Source organism: Myxine glutinosa, chromosome 4 (assembly GCF_964187855.1).
Source record: "Myxine glutinosa chromosome 4, kmMyxGlut1.1, whole genome shotgun sequence".
In the NCBI taxonomy this organism is placed as follows: Eukaryota; Metazoa; Chordata; class Myxini; order Myxiniformes; family Myxinidae; genus Myxine; species Myxine glutinosa.
In genome coordinates this window covers 16962749-16980066 of record NC_136264.1, presented here as the reverse complement: position 1 = coordinate 16980066, position 17318 = coordinate 16962749, and the positions used below count along the sequence as shown (strand labels likewise).

The 17318-nt window shown below is 36.8% G+C and overlaps 1 protein-coding gene across 2 annotated transcripts in view; it reads left to right on the top strand.

Annotated features, from left to right (window-relative positions):
- Nucleotides 1–17046, top strand: part of LOC137424469 (protein Wnt-7b-like) — a 58004-nt gene extending 40958 nt beyond the window's left edge. Inside the window, exons 3-4 of one of the 2 annotated variants that reach the window (XM_068111955.2) lie at nucleotides 13931–14214; nucleotides 14557–17046. In XM_068111955.2, coding sequence (XP_067968056.1) covers nucleotides 13931–14214; nucleotides 14557–15048 — 776 coding nt within the window. In that variant the 3' untranslated portion in view covers nucleotides 15049–17046. Of the gene's footprint in view, nucleotides 1–13880; nucleotides 14215–14556 lie in introns of both variants that reach the window. The other variant, XM_068111956.2, reaches the window with a different exon arrangement.
- The last annotated feature ends 272 nt before the right edge of the window (nucleotides 17047–17318 follow it).

Below are 17318 nucleotides of genomic sequence, written 5' to 3'. Positions count from 1 at the left end.
TGATGAAAAGTGTACGATGAAAAGTGTACGATGAAAAGTGTATGATGAAAAGTGCATGATGAAAAGTGCATGATGAAAAGTGTACGATGAAAAGTGTATGATGAAAAGTGTGTGATGAAAAGTGTATGATGAAAAGTGTCTGATGAAAAGTGTATGATGAAAAGTGTATGATGAAAAGTGCATGATGAAAAGTGTGTGATAAAAAGTGTGTGATGTAAAGTGTGTGATGTAAAGTGTGTGATGAAAAGTTTGTGATGAAAAGTGTGTGATGTAAAGTGTGTGATGAAAAGTTTGTGATGAAAAGTGTGTGAGGAAAAGTGTGTGAAGAAAAGTGTGTGATGAAAAGTGTTCGATGAAAAGTGTGTGATGTAAAGTGTGTCATGAAAAGTGTCATGAAAAGTGTGTGATGAAAAGTGTGATGAAAAGTGTGTGATGAAAAGTGTGTGATTAAAAGTATAGAATGAAAAGTGTGCGACGAAAAGTGTATGATGAAATGTGTATGATGAAAAGTGTGGGATGAAAAGTGTATGATGAAAAGTGTATGATGAAAAGTGTATGATGAAAAGTGTACGATGAAAAGTGCATGATGAAATGTGTATGATGAAAAGTGTGGGATGAAAAGTGTATGATGAAAAGTGTATGATGAAAAGTTTATGACGAAAAGTGTGCGATGAAAAGTGTGCGATGAAAAGTGTGCGATGAAAAGTGTGTGATGAAAAAGTGTGTGATGAAAAGTGTGTGACGAAAAGTGTGCGATGAAAAGACTGCAATGAAAAGTGTGATGAAAAGTTTGTGATGAAAAGTGTGTGATGAAAAGTGAACGATGAAAAGTGTGTGATGAAAAGTGTGTGATGAAAAGTGTACGATGAAAAGTGTACGATGAAAAGTGTACGATGAAAAGTGTATGATGAAAAGAGTGTGATGAAAAGTGTACGATGAAAAGTGTACGATGAAAAGTGTGCGATGAAAAGTGTGCGATGAAAAGTGTATGGTGAAAAGTGCATGATGAAAATGCATGGTGAAAAGTGTATGATGAAAAGTGTACGATGAAAAGTGCATGATGAAAAGTGTATGATGAAAAGTGTATGATGAAAAGTGCATGATGAAAAGTGTACGATGAAAAGTGTATGATGAAAATTGTATGATGAAAAGTGCATGATGAAAAGTGCATGATGAAAAGTGTACAATGAAAGTGTATGATGAAAAGTGTACGATGAAAAGTGTACGATGAAAAGTGTATGATGAAAAGTGTATGATGAAAAGTGTATGATGAAAAGTGCATGATGAAAAGTGTGTGATGAAAAGTGTGTGATGTAAAGTGTGTGATGTAAAGTGTGTGATGTAAAGGGTGTGATGAAAAGTGTGTGAAGAAAAGTGTGTGATGAAAAGTGTTCGATGAAAAGTGTGTGATGTAAAGTGTCATGAAAAGTGTGTGATGAAAAGTGTGTGATGAAAAGTGTGTGATGAAAAGTGTGTGATGAAAAGTGTGTGATGAAAAGTGTGTGATGAAAAGTGTGTGATGAAAAGTGTGTGATAAAAAGTGAAGAATGAAAAGTGTGTGATAAAAAGTGTAGAATGAAAAGTGAAGAATGAAAAGTGTACGATGAATAGTGTACGATGAAAAGTGTACGATGAAAAGTGTACGATGAAAAGTGTACGATGAAAAGTGTATGATGAAAAGTGTATGATGAAAAGTGCATGATGAAAAGTGTATGATGAAAAGTGTATGATGAAAAGTGCATGATGAAAAGTGCATGATGAAAAGTGTACGATGAAAAGTGTACGATGAAAAGTGTATGATGAAAAGTGCATGATGAAAAGTGCATGATGAAAAGTGTACGATGAAAAGTGTATGATGAAAAGTGTGTGATGAAAAGTGTATGATGAAAAGTGTCTGATGAAAAGTGTATGATGAAAAGTGTATGATGAAAAGTGCATGATGAAAAGTGTGTGATAAAAAGTGTGTGATGTAAAGTGTGTGATGTAAAGTGTGTGATGTAAAGTGTGTGATGAAAAGTTTGTGATGAAAAGTGTGTGATGTAAAGTGTGTGATGAAAAGTTTGTGATGAAAAGTGTGTGAGGAAAAGTGTGTGAAGAAAAGTGTGTGATGAAAAGTGTTCGATGAAAAGTGTGTGATGTAAAGTGTGTCATGAAAAGTGTGTGATGAAAAGTGTGTGATGAAAAGTGTGTGATTAAAAGTATAGAATGAAAAGTGTGCGACGAAAAGTGTATGATGAAATGTGTATGATGAAAAGTGTGGGATGAAAAGTGTATGATGAAAAGTGTATGATGAAAAGTGTATGATGAAAAGTGTACGATGAAAAGTGCATGATGAAATGTGTATGATGAAAAGTGTGGGATGAAAAGTGTATGATGAAAAGTGTATGATGAAAAGTTTATGACGAAAAGTGTGCAATGAAAAGTGTGCGATGAAAAGTGTGCGATGAAAAGTGTGTGATGAAAAAGTGTGTGATGAAAAGTGTGTGACGAAAAGTGTGTGATGAAAAGTGTACGATGAAAAGTGTGTGATGAAAAGAGTATGATGAAAAGTGTATGATGAAAAGTGCATGATGAAAAGTGTATGATGAAAAGTGTATGATGAAAAGTGAATGATGAAAAGTGCATGATGAAAAGTGCATGATGAAAAGTGTACGATGAAAAGTGTATGATGAAAAGTGTACGATGAAAAGTGTACGATGAAAAGTGTACGATGAAAAGTGTACGATGAAAAGTGTACGATGAAAAGTGTATGATGAAAAGTCTATGATGAAAAGTGCATGATGAAAAGTGTATGATGAAAAGTGTATGATGAAAAGTGTATGATGAAAAGTGCATGATGAAAAGTGTACGATGAAAAGTGTATGATGAAAATTGTATGATGAAAAGTGCATGATGAAAAGTGCATGATGAAAAGTGTACAATGAAAAGTGTATGATGAAAAGTGTACGATGAAATGTGTACGATGAAAAGTGTATGATGAAAAGTGTATGATGAAAAGTGTATGATGAAAAGTGCATGATGAAAAGTGTGTGATGAAAAGTGTGTGATGTAAAGTGTGTGATGTAAAGTGTGTGATGTAAAGGGTGTGATGAAAAGTGTGTGAAGAAAAGTGTGTGATGAAAAGTGTTCGATGAAAAGTGTGTGATGTAAAGTGTGTCATGAAAAGTGTCATGAAAAGTGTGATGAAAAGTGTGTGATGAAAAGTGTGTGATGAAAAGTGTGTGATGAAAAGTGTGTGATGAAAAGTGTGTGATGAAAAGTGTGTGATAAAAAGTGAAGAATGAAAAGTGTGTGATAAAAAGTGTAGAATGAAAAGTGTGCGATGAAAAGTGTACGATGAATAGTGTACGATGAAAAGTGTACGATGAAAAGTGTACGATGAAAAGTGTACGATGAAAAGTGTATGATGAAAAGTGTATGATGAAAAGTGCATGATGAAAAGTGTATGATGTAAAGTGTATGATGAAAAGTGCATGATGAAAAGTGCATGATGAAAAGTGTACGATGAAAAGTGTACGATGAAAAGTGTATGATGAAAAGTGCATGATGAAAAGTGCATGATGAAAAGTGTACGATGAAAAGTGTATGATGAAAAGTGTGTGATGAAAAGTGTATGATGAAAAGTGTCTGATGAAAAGTGTATGATGAAAAGTGTATGATGAAAAGTGCATGATGAAAAGTGTGTGATAAAAAGTGTGTGATGTAAAGTGTGTGATGTAAAGTGTGTGATGAAAAGTTTGTGATGAAAAGTGTGTGATGTAAAGTGTGTGATGAAAAGTTTGTGATGAAAAGTGTGTGAGGAAAAGTGTGTGAAGAAAAGTGTGTGATGAAAAGTGTTCGATGAAAAGTGTGTGATGTAAAGTGTGTCATGAAAAGTGTCATGAAAAGTGTGTGATGAAAAGTGTGATGAAAAGTGTGTGATGAAAAGTGTGTGATTAAAAGTATAGAATGAAAAGTGTGCGACGAAAAGTGTATGATGAAATGTGTATGATGAAAAGTGTGGGATGAAAAGTGTATGATGAAAAGTGTATGATGAAAAGTGTATGATGAAAAGTGTACGATGAAAAGTGCATGATGAAATGTGTATGATGAAAAGTGTGGGATGAAAAGTGTATGATGAAAAGTGTATGATGAAAAGTTTATGACGAAAAGTGTGCGATGAAAAGTGTGCGATGAAAAGTGTGCGATGAAAAGTGTGTGATGAAAAAGTGTGTGATGAAAAGTGTGTGACGAAAAGTGTGCGATGAAAAGACTGCAATGAAAAGTGTGATGAAAAGTTTGTGATGAACAGTGTGTGATGAAAAGTGAACGATGAAAAGTGTGTGATGAAAAGTGTGTGATGAAAAGTGTACGATGAAAAGTGTACGATGAAAAGTGTACGATGAAAAGTGTATGATGAAAAGAGTGTGATGAAAAGTGTACGATGAAAAGTGTACGATGAAAAGTGTGCGATGAAAAGTGTGCGATGAAAAGTGTATGGTGAAAAGTGCATGATGAAAATGCATGGTGAAAAGTGTATGATGAAAAGTGTACGATGAAAAGTGCATGATGAAAAGTGTATGATGAAAAGTGTATGATGAAAAGTGCATGATGAAAAGTGTACGATGAAAAGTGTATGATGAAAATTGTATGATGAAAAGTGCATGATGAAAAGTGCATGATGAAAAGTGTACAATGAAAGTGTATGATGAAAAGTGTACGATGAAAAGTGTACGATGAAAAGTGTATGATGAAAAGTGTATGATGAAAAGTGTATGATGAAAAGTGCATGATGAAAAGTGTGTGATGAAAAGTGTGTGATGTAAAGTGTGTGATGTAAAGTGTGTGATGTAAAGGGTGTGATGAAAAGTGTGTGAAGAAAAGTCTGTGATGAAAAGTGTTCGATGAAAAGTGTGTGATGTAAAGTGTCATGAAAAGTGTGTGATGAAAAGTGTGTGATGAAAAGTGTGTGATGAAAAGTGTGTGATGAAAAGTGTGTGATGAAAAGTGTGTGATGAAAAGTGTGTGATGAAAAGTGTGTGATGAAAAGTGTGTGATGAAAAGTGTGTGATAAAAAGTGAAGAATGAAAAGTGTGTGATAAAAAGTGTAGAATGAAAAGTGAAGAATGAAAAGTGTACGATGAATAGTGTACGATGAAAAGTGTACGATGAAAAGTGTACGATGAAAAGTGTACGATGAAAAGTGTATGATGAAAAGTGTATGATGAAAAGTGCATGATGAAAAGTGTATGATGAAAAGTGTATGATGAAAAGTGCATGATGAAAAGTGCATGATGAAAAGTGTACGATGAAAAGTGTACAATGAAAAGTGTATGATGAAAAGTGTATGATGAAAAGTGCATGATGAAAAGTGTATGATGAAAAGTGTATGATGAAAAGTGCATGATGAAAAGTGCATGATGAAAAGTGTACGATGAAAAGTGTACAATGAAAAGTGTATGATGAAAAGTGTATGATGAAAAGTGCATGATGAAAAGTGCATGATGAAAAGTGTACGATGAAAAGTGTATGATGAAAAGTGTGTGATGAAAAGTGTATGATGAAAAGTGTCTGATGAAAAGTGTATGATGAAAAGTGTATGATGAAAAGTGCATGATGAAAAGTGTGTGATAAAAAGTGTGTGATGTAAAGTGTGTGATGTAAAGTGTGTGATGTAAAGTGTGTGATGAAAAGTTTGTGATGAAAAGTGTGTGATGTAAAGTGTGTGATGAAAAGTTTGTGATGAAAAGTGTGTGAGGAAAAGTGTGTGAAGAAAAGTGTGTGATGAAAAGTGTTCGATGAAAAGTGTGTGATGTAAAGTGTGTCATGAAAAGTGTGTGATGAAAAGTGTGTGATGAAAAGTGTGTGATTAAAAGTATAGAATGAAAAGTGTGCGACGAAAAGTGTATGATGAAATGTGTATGATGAAAAGTGTGGGATGAAAAGTGTATGATGAAAAGTGTATGATGAAAAGTGTATGATGAAAAGTGTACGATGAAAAGTGCATGATGAAATGTGTATGATGAAAAGTGTGGGATGAAAAGTGTATGATGAAAAGTGTATGATGAAAAGTTTATGACGAAAAGTGTGCGATGAAAAGTGTGCGATGAAAAGTGTGCGATGAAAAGTGTGTGATGAAAAAGTGTGTGATGAAAAGTGTGTGACGAAAAGTGTGCGATGAAAAGAGTGCAATGAAAAGTGTGATGAAAAGTTTGTGATGAAAAGTGTGTGATGAAAAGTGTACGATGAAAAGTGTGTGATGAAAAGTGTGTGATGAAAAGTGTACGATGAAAAGTGTACGATGAAAAGTGTACGATGAAAAGTGTATGATGAAAAGAGTGTGATGAAAAGTGTACGATGAAAAGTGTACGATGAAAAGTGTGCGATGAAAAGTGTGCGATGAAAAGTGTATGGTGAAAAGTGCATGATGAAAATGCATGGTGAAAAGTGTATGATGAAAAGTGTACGATGAAAAGTGCATGATGAAAAGTGAATGACGAAAAGTGAATGATGAAAAGTGTATGACGAAAAGTGTGTGACGAAAAGGTGCAACGAAAAGTGTGCGATGAAAAGTGTGCGATGAAAAGTGTGCGATGAAAAGTGTGTGATGGAAAAGTGTGTGATGAAAAAGTGTGTGATGAAAAAGTGTGTGATGAAAAGTGTTTGACGAAAAGTGTGCGATGAAAAGTGTGCAATGAAAAGTGTGATGAAAAGTGTGTGATGAAAGTGTACGATGAAAAGTGTACGATGAAAAGCGTATGATGAAAAGTGAACGATGAAAAGTGTACGATGAAAAGTGTACGATGAAAAGTGTACGATGAAAAGTGTACGATGAAAAGTGCACGATGAAAAGTGCACGATGAAAAGTGCGTGATGAAAAGTGTACGATGAAAAGTGTACGATGAAAAGTGTGCGATGAAAAGTGTACGATGAAAAGTGTGTGATGAAAAGTGTGTGATGAAAAGTGTGTGATGAAAAGTGTGTGATGAAAAGTGTGTGATGCAAAGTGTGTGATGTAAAATGTGTGATGTGAAGTGTGTGATGAAAAGTGTGTGATGAAAAGTGTGTGATGAAAAGTGTGTGATGAAAAGTGTGTGATGAAGTGTGTGATGAAAAGTGTGTGATGAAAAGTGTACGATGAAAAGTGTGTGATGTGAAGTGTGTGATGTGAAGTGTGTCATGAAAAGTGTCATGAAAAGTGTGCATGAAAAGTGTGTGATGAAAATTGTGTGATTAAAAGTGTAGAATGAAAAGTGTACGATGCAAAGTGCATGATGAAAAGTGTATGATGAAAAGTGTATGATGAAAAGTGCATGATGAAACGTGCATGCTGAAATGTTTATGATAAAAAGTGTATGATGAAAAGTGCATGATGAAAAGTATATGATGAAAAGTGTGCGATGAATAGTGTGCGATGAATAGTGTGCGATGAATAGTGTGCGATGAATAGTGTGCGATGAATAGTGTGCGATGAATAGTGTGCGATGAAAAGTGGATGATGAAAAGTTTATGATGAAAAGTTTATGATAAAAAGTGTGTGATGAAAAGTGCATGATGAAAAGTTTATGATAAAAAGTGTGTGATAAAAAGTGTGTGATGAAAAGTGTTCGATGAAAAGTGTGTGATGAAAAGTGTGTGATGAAAAGTGTGTGATGAAAAGTGTGTGATGAAAAGTGTGTGATGAAAAGTGTGTGATGAAAAGTGTGTGATTAAAAGTGTATGATGAAAAGTGTACGATGAAAAGTGCATGATGAAATGTGTATGATGAAAAGTGTGGGATGAAAAGTGTATGATGAAAAGTGTATGATGAAAAGTGTATGATGAAAAGTGTATGATGAAAAGTGTATGATGAAAAGTGTATGATGAAAAGTGTATGATGAAAAGTGTACGATGAAAAGTGCAGGATGAAAAGTGTACGATGAAAAGTGCATGATGAAAAGTGAATGATGAAAAGTGAATGATGAAAAGTGTATGACGAAAAGTGTGCGATGAAAAGTGTGCGATGAAAAGTGTGCGATGAAAAGTGTGTGATGAAAAAGTGTGTGATGAAAAGTGTGTGACGAAAAGTGTACGATGAAAAGTGTGCGATGAAAAGTGTGTGATGAAAAGTGTACGATGAAAAGTGCACGATGAAAAGTGTCCGATGAAAAGTGTATGATGAAAAGTGTACGATGAAAAGTGTATGATGAAAACAGTGTGATGAAAAGTGTACGATGAAAAGTGTACGATGAAAAGTGTGCGACGAAAAGTGTGCGATGAAAAGTGTATGATGAAAAGTGAATGATGAAAAGTGTACGATGAAAAGTGTACGATGAAAAGTGTGTGATGAAAAGTGTACGATGAAAAGTGCATGATGAAAAGTGTCCGATGAAAAGTGTATGATGAAAAGTGTACGATGAAAAGTGTATGATGAAAACAGTGTGATGAAAAGTGTACGATGAAAAGTGTGCGATGAAAAGTGTGCGATGAAAAGTGTATGATGAAAAGTGAATGATGAAAAGTGCACAATGAAAAGTGTGCGATGAAAAGTGTATGATGAAAAATGTATGATGAAAAGTGTATGATGCAAAGTGTGTGATGAAAAGTGTGTGATGAAAAGTTTGTGATGAAAAGTGTGTGATGAAAAGTGTTTGAGGAAAAGAGTGTGATGAAAAGTGTGTGATGAAAAATGTGTGATAAAAAGTGTATAATGAAAAGTGTGATAAAAAGTGTAGAATTAAAAGTGTGCGATGAAAAGTGTATGATGAAAAGTGTACGATGAAAAGTGTGCAATGAAAAGTGTGCGATGAAAAGTGTGTGATGAAAAAGTGTGTGATGAAAAGTGTGTGATAAAAAGTGTAGAATGAAAAGTGTGTGATAAAAAGTGTAGAATGAAAAGTGTGCGATGAAAAGTGTACGATGAAAAGTGTGCGATGAAAAGTGTACGATGAAAAGTGTGTGATGAAAAGTGTGTGATGAAAAGTGTGTGATGAAAAGTGTATGATGAAAAGTGTATGATGAAAAGTGCATGATGAAAAGTGTACGATGAAAAGTGTATGATGAAAAGTGTATGATGAAAAGTGCATGATGAAAAGTGCATGATGAAAAGTGTACGATGAAAAGTGTATGATGAAAAGTGTATGATGAAAAGTGTACGATGAAAAGTGTACGATGAAAAGTGTACGATGAAAAGTGTACGATGAAAAGTGTATGATGAAAAGTCTATGATGAAAAGTGCATGATGAAAAGTGTATGATGAAAAGTGTTTGATGAAAAGTGTATGATGAAAAGTGCATGATGAAAAGTGTACGATGAAAAGTGTATGATGAAAATTGTATGATGAAAAGTGCATGATGAAAAGTGCATGATGAAAAGTGTACAATGAAAAGTGTATGATGAAAATTGTACGATGAAAAGTGCACGATGAAAAGTGTATGATGAAAAGTGTATGATGAAAAGTGTATGATGAAAAGTGCATGATGAAAAGTGTGTGATGAAAAGTGTGTGATGTAAAGTGTGTGATGTAAAGTGTGTGATGTAAAGGGTGTGATGAAAAGTGTGTGAAGAAAAGTGTGTGATGAAAAGTGTTCGATGAAAAGTGTGTGATGTAAAGTGTGTCATGAAAAGTGTCATGAAAAGTGTGTGATGAAAAGTGTGTGATGAAAAGTGTGTGATGAAAAGTGTGTGATGAAAAGTGTGTGATGAAAAGTGTGTGATGAAAAGTGTGTGATAAAAAGTGAAGAATGAAAAGTGTGTGATAAAAAGTGTAGAATGAAAAGTGTGCGATGAAAAGTGTACGATGAATAGTGTACGATGAAAAGTGTACGATGAAAAGTGTACGATGAAAAGTGTACGATGAAAAGTGTATGATGAAAAGTGTATGATGAAAAGTGCATGATGAAAAGTGTATGATGAAAAGTGTATCATGAAAAGTGCATGATGAAAAGTGCATGATGAAAAGTGTACGATGAAAAGTGTACGATGAAAAGTGTATGATGAAAAGTGCATGATGAAAAGTGCATGATGAAAAGTGTACGATGAAAAGTGTATGATGAAAAGTGTGTGATGAAAAGTGTCTGATGAAAAGTGTATGATGAAAAGTGTATGATGAAAAGTGCATGATGAAAAGTGTGTGATAAAAAGTGTGTGATGTAAAGTGTGTGATGTAAAGTGTGTGATGAAAAGTTTGTGATGAAAAGTGTGTGATGTAAAGTGTGTGATGAAAAGTTTGTGATGAAAAGTGTGTGAGGAAAAGTGTGTGAAGAAAAGTGTGTGATGAAAAGTGTTCGATGAAAAGTGTGTGATGTAAAGTGTGTCATGAAAAGTGTTATGAAAAGTGTGTGATGAAAAGTGTGTGATGAAAAGTGTGTGATTAAAAGTATAGAATGAAAAGTGTGCGACGAAAAGTGTATGATGAAATGTGTATGATGAAAAGTGTGGGATGAAAAGTGTATGATGAAAAGTGTATGATGAAAAGTGTATGATGAAAAGTGTACGATGAAAAGTGCAGGATGAAATGTGTATGATGAAAAGTGTGGGATGAAAAGTGTATGATGAAAAGTGTATGATGAAAAGTTTATGACGAAAAGTGTGCGATGAAAAGTGTGCGATGAAAAGTGTGCGATGAAAAGTGTGTGATGAAAAAGTGTGTGATGAAAAGTGTGTGACGAAAAGTGTGCGATGAAAAGAGTGCAATGAAAAGTGTGATGAAAAGTTTGTGATGAAAAGTGTGTGATGAAAAGTGTACGATGAAAAGTGTGTGATGAAAAGTGTGTGATGAAAAGTGTACGATGAAAAGTGTACGATGAAAAGTGTACGATGAAAAGTGTATGATGAAAAGAGTGTGATGAAAAGTGTACGATGAAAAGTGTACGATGAAAAGTGTGCGATGAAAAGTGTGCGATGAAAAGTGTATGATGAAAAGTGAATGATGAAAAGTACACAATGAAAAGTGTGCGATGAAAAGTGTATGATGAAAAGTGAATGATGAAACGTACACAATGAAAAGTGTGCGATGAAAAGTGTATGATGAAAAATGTGTGATAAAAAGTGTATAATGAAAAGTGTGATAAAAAGTGTAGAATGAAAAGTGTGCAATGAAAAGTGTATGATGAAAAAGTGTGTGATGAAAAGTGTGTGATGAAAAGTGTGTGATGAAAAGTGTGTGATAAAAAGTGTAGAATGAAAAGTGTGTGATGAAAAGTGTGTGATGAAAAGTGTGTGATAAAAAGTGTAGAATGAAAAGTGTGCAATGAAAAGTGTATGATGAAAAGTGTACGATGAAAAGTGTGCAATGAAAAGTGTGCGATGAAAAGTGTGTGATGAAAAAGTGTGTGATGAAAAACTGTGTGATGAAAAGTGTGTGATGAAAAGTGTGTGATGAAAAGTGTGTGATAAAAAGTGTAGAATGAAAAGTGTGTGATAAAAAGTGTAGAATGAAAAGTGTGTGATGAAAAGTGTGTGATCAAAAGTGTAGAATGAAAAGTGTGTGATAAAAAGTGTAGAATGAAAAGTGTGCGATGAAAAGTGTACGATGAAAAGTGTATGATGAAAAGTGTATGATGAAAAGTGCATGATGAAAAGTGTACGATGAAAAGTGTATGATGGAAAGTGTATGATGAAAAGTGCATGATGAAACGGTGTGATGAAAAGTGCATGATGGAAAGTGTATGATGAAAAGTGCATGATGAAAAGTGTGTGATGAAAAGTGTGTGATGAAAATTGTGTGATGAAAAGTGTGTGATGAAAAGTGTGTGATAAAAAGTGTAGAATGAAAAGTGTGTGATAAAAAGTGTAGAATTAAAAGTGTGCGATGAAAAGTGAACGATGAAAAGTGTACGATGAAAAGTGTATGATGAAAAGTGTGTGATGAAAAGTGCATGATGAAAAGTGTATGATGAAAAGTGTACGATGAAAAGTGTATAATGAAAAGTGTATGATGAAAAGTGTATGATGAAAAGTGTATGATGGAAAGTGTACGATGAAAAGTGTATGATGAAAAGTGTATGATGAAAAGTGTATGATGAAAAGTGTATGATGAAAAGTGTATGATGAAAAGTGTACGATGGAAAGTGTACGATGAAAAGTGTATGATGAAAAGTGCATGATGAAAAGTGTGCGATGAAAAGTGTGCGATGAAAAGTGTATGATGAAAAGTGTATGATGAAAAGTGTATGATGAAAAGTGTATGATGAAAAGTGTATGATGAAAAGTGTATGATGGAAAGTGTACGATGAAAAGTGTATGATGAAAAGTGCATGATGAAAAGTGTACGATGAAAAGTGTACGATGAAAAGTGTATGATGAAAAGTGTATGATGAAAAGTGTATGATGAAAAGTGCATGATGAAAATTGTATGATGAAAAGTGCATGATGAAAAGTGTACGATGAAAAGTGTATGATGAAAAGTGTATGATGAAAAGTGTGTGATGAAAAGTGTACGATGAAAAGTGTACGATGAAAAGTGCATGATGAAAAGTGCATGATGAAAAGTGTATGATGAAAAGTGCATTATGAAAAGTGTATGATGAAAAGTGCATGATGAAAAGTGTACGATGAAAAGTGTATGATGAAAAGTGTATGATGAAAAGTGCATGATGAAAAGTGTATGATGAAAAGTGCATGATGAAAAGTGTACGATGAAAAGTGTATGATGAAAAGTGTATGATGAAAAGTGTGTGATGAAAAGTGTACGATGAAAAGTGTATGATGAAAAGTGTATGATGAAAAGTGCATGATGAAAAGTGCATGATGAAAAGTGTATGATGAAAAGTGTATGATGAAAAGTGTATGATGAAAAGTGCATGATGAAAAGTGTACGATGAAAAGTGTATGATGAACAGTGTGTGATGAACAGTGTGTGATGAACAGTGTATGATGAAAAGTGTATATGATCAGTGTATGATGAAAACTGCATGAAGAAAAGTGTGTGAAGAAAAGTGTGTGATGAACAGTGTGTGATGAACAGTGCATGATGAAAAGTGTTTGAAGAAAAGTGTGTGATGAACAGTGTGTGATGAATAGTGTATGGTGAATAGTGTATGATGTAAAGTGTATATGATCAGTGTATGTTGAAAAGTGTATATAATCAGTGTTGAAAAGTGTATATGATCAGTGTATGTTGAAAAGTGTATATGATCAGTGTATGATGAAAAGTGTATATGATCAGTGTATGTTGAAAAGTGTATATGATCAGTGTATGATGAAAAGTGTATATGATCAGTGTATGATGAAAAGTGCATGAAGAAAAGTATATGATGAACAGTGTGCGATGAAAAGTATATGATGAAAAATGTATGATGAACAGTGTGTGATGAAAAGTATATCATCAAAAGTATATCATGAAAAGTGTACAATGAAAAGTGTATGATGAACAGTGTATGAAGAAAAGTGTATGATGAACCGTGTATGATGTCGTTGTGTTGTGGTGATAGTGGTATTGTGGTGGTAGTAGTATTGTGGTGATAGTAGCATTGTGGTGTTCGTAGTATTGTTATGATATTGTTGTGATAGTAGTATTGTGGTGATCGTAGTATTGTGGTGTTCGTAGTATTGTTATGATATTGTTGTGATAGTAGTATTGTGGTGATAGTAGTATTGTGGTGTTCGTAGTATTGTTATGATATTGTTGTGATAGTAATATTGTAGTGATAGTAGTATTGTGGTGAATGTGTTGTTGAGTGAGTGATGAAAGTGGTGGTGGCTGTGCTATGAAGGTGGTGGGATTATGGCAGTGATATTGTCATAATGATAGTGTTGTGATGGTGGGGATAGCGTTGTTTTGTTGAAAATTGTTATGGTCGTGATGGTGTTGTGGTAGCCTTGATGGTGGTAGGTATAACGATGGGCTCAGGGGTCCTTTGCTTGTGGAGTCACCCTCTGCAGGCCTCAAGGCAGACAGTGCTCTGTTATGTGAAACACAGATGGCGGAAGGCTGCCAGTGGACGCAGGGATACGTGTGTGCCTGTGCCAGCGACGAGAGAGGCAGCTTACATGCACGCAGTGACCGCGGCCGGTGTGGCACACGCGGTCGCCATGGCGTGCATACGTGGGAACCTGCGAGGCTGCGGATGCGACGTGGCAAAACATGGCTTGTCGAGCATGTCTGGAACACCTGACGCCAAGTTCCGCTGGGGAGGCTGCTCGGCCGATGTCAACTATGGTTTGGACTTCTCGCGAGACTTCGTGGACCAGAGGGAGAACACGCAGAGCGCACGCTCCCTCATGAACCTGCACAACAATGAGGCGGGACGCAGAGTGAGTATTTGCACGTGGCTATTGTGAGGGTTAAAGGTCACAATCTGTCTAAAGTACTGCAAAGTGATGAAAACGAAGTTCGATATCAAGTTGTGGGTGCATAAGTCATGATAGTGGGAACTGGGGCCCTTGGATGGAGACGCAATCGAACGCTCAACATCCCTTATGCAAATGTCCAGAAGTGGGAATTTCATAGGGTATTTGCCTATAGGATCATTTACGATCTCATCAATGAGCCTTCGGTGCATTCAAAAGATGCTGTCAGATTAATGTCTCAGATGATTATTTTGATCGAGTCCATTTCAAAGTATGGGGGTTAATGTTGCTGCGATCCTATTGCAGGTGCTGGAGCAGACTATCAAGCTGCAGTGCCGCTGTCACGGTGCCTCCGGCTCCTGCTCCCTCAAGACCTGCTGGAACTCACTGCCGAGCTTTCGAGAGGTGGCCATGGCACTCAAGTCACGCTACAACAAGGCCATTCAAGTGCAGGCCTTCCTCGCAGGCAGGAAACGGTTGCCCACCTTCCTGCGGGTGAAGCGGATCCAAGGTTTCCGCAAACCACAACCGAGGCAGCTGGTCTTTCTGGACCATTCCCCGAGCTACTGCGAGGCCAGTGCCGTCGTGGGTAACACGGGCACGGATGGGAGGACGTGCCGCCGTGCCAAAGGGAAAGCACGGATGGCGCACGACAGCTGCGATCTGCTGTGCTGCGGTCGTGGCTACGACACCCGTGAGGTGACGGTGGAGTCACGATGCAACTGCACCTTCTACTGGTGCTGCAAAGTGCGCTGTCACAACTGCATTCACCGCACCGAGGTGTTTACATGCAAGTGACAATTTGGCCACAGTTGTACCTCCCCTCACCCTTTCGCTACCCATACAACTGCATTCCTAGTACACATACACACCTGTTGGAAAATCGTTCATGGTAACATCAAATATGAGAGCCGTCTCCATAATTGCATTGATGGAAATTGATAATTTCGCTTTGTGGGTTCTGGACCCACGGCCGCTCACTCTTTACAAGCCACACCTGGATCAAGTGAAGAGTGCAACAAGCACTGCGCAACATGAGCTGAAGGAGCTCTTCGTCCTGCGGCGCTCTAGAATAGACTTCCCTATGGCCTGAGGATGCTTCAATCAATCTTCTTCTTCACATTTTAGAAACCTAATCAAATGCCAGACGACTCTGTGGACATCACAGACGCCATAACAAAAGACACAATTAATTAATTATTAATGTCATCCTCTATTTCAAAGGAGAAACCAGATCCACTCATTTCAAAGAAAAATGCATCTGCCCAAAACGCTCATGTACAATGTAAGTGGATTCTCAGGGGGGGGGGGGGGGGGGGGGAGGGGAAGCAACTTAATCTGAACTGTTTGCAAGTCTGAACACCGACTTCAAAAGCCGGAGGTGAACGCATACATGGAGTGTGCGGAGAAGTGTTGTAACATCTAGCTGATGACGATGATATATCTGGCCCATTCCCGTTCTATCCTGATATGGAGCATGCAGTATATGGAATCTAACGACCCAAGCACGATTACATATCACTTAAATAAATAAATAAAATAGCATCACCTGGAAAGAATATATATATAATATTCTTTATAGCGTCGGTATCCACCGTTGAATGTCGAAATGCCGGTCGTTTTCCACGGAGTTTGTGCAATGTTCGAGCAGGGGATGAAAAACATGATTTACAAACATTGCGGAAAACCCCGGAGGGAAGTCACAATTTAGGGATTTACAAAACCACCGAATATAATAATACGGAGTGTTTGTAATGGGAGGGGCGGTTTGTCTTTTTAAAGTATCTAGCGCTCGCTCCTGGTGGAGCTGCCACACACATCTCCCACACGTGACCGCACAAAGCAACACACGAGATACAACGCAAGACTGACTGTTACAGGAGACAAACACAGCCACTGAGCTTGGGGGAAGTGACATCACTTCCTGGGGCACCCTGGGTACGAGCGACGTCACAACAATGGTGCCGCCTTTCTCACAGCACTCGCACGGAAATGTCTTCCTCCCCAAGAATGCCGACCAATGGGGATTGTCCGTGCTCTTAACCTTTCAAATGCTGAACATCAAGCAAGGAAGCAGCACGTACCATTTTTAAAGTCTTTGGAGTGACTCGAGCGGGACTTGAACCGCAGACCTCCCAGACTCGGGGTGGACGCTCAAACAACGCCAGATTGTTATTTTGCAATGTGCAAGTATACATCATCAATAATTACAATATAATGAAGGCCCAAATTCTTGACAGCGATTTAGGGCGTTCTCCACAGGTTGAAACAGTACGTTTCCAGGCTAGAACAAATACCTGGACAAATCTACACTCAGTTGCAAGATACTCAAGGGAAGGTGGTCGTACCTCCAAGCTATCGTGCCATCCCACATGCATAATTAGGAAGAAACACATTTCCAAATTGTATGTGGGTGGCATATTCGGACAGCAAGGATACAACGCGCCTCGGTGGCGCAATGACTAGAGCGTCCGCCCTGAGTCTGGCAGGTATCCCGAGGTACTTCCAGCTGAGTCAAACCAAAAACAAATGGCCTAGCTCCTTTCACGTCCAAGTTCCTTGGACGGTAACTCATATTATTATTATTATTATTGTCTGTTGAAAAATGTGAGCGTCCTGAAGTTGTGAAAAAAAGTGAATATCATGAGTATCTTGTTTGTATAATTGTGTTAACACCTCTTGTATACCACGGAAGAATCGCGCCAGGTTTGGATCAGTCCCAACTGCGCAGTCGTGGATAATCTGTCCTGATCCCACAAGCACAGAACCAGGACATAAACGGAATAGAAAACTGTCGTCATCATCAACATTCTGTTTAACTTCACTCCCATACTGATCAATCCAACCTCCTGAGATTATCTTGGGTGAATTGTTGTTCATGTTAATTCAAAATGGTAACCTTCAACGACAGCAGTAGTGGGAAAATACCGATTCTGGGGCAACCCACCAAAACGCGAAGTATTTTTTCATAATTTTCAAATTTTCTGAATTTGTGGTTTTTCAAATTTTTGAAATTTAATTTTTCAAAAAATTAAAATTTCCAAAATTAAAAATAAAAAAAAATCCGA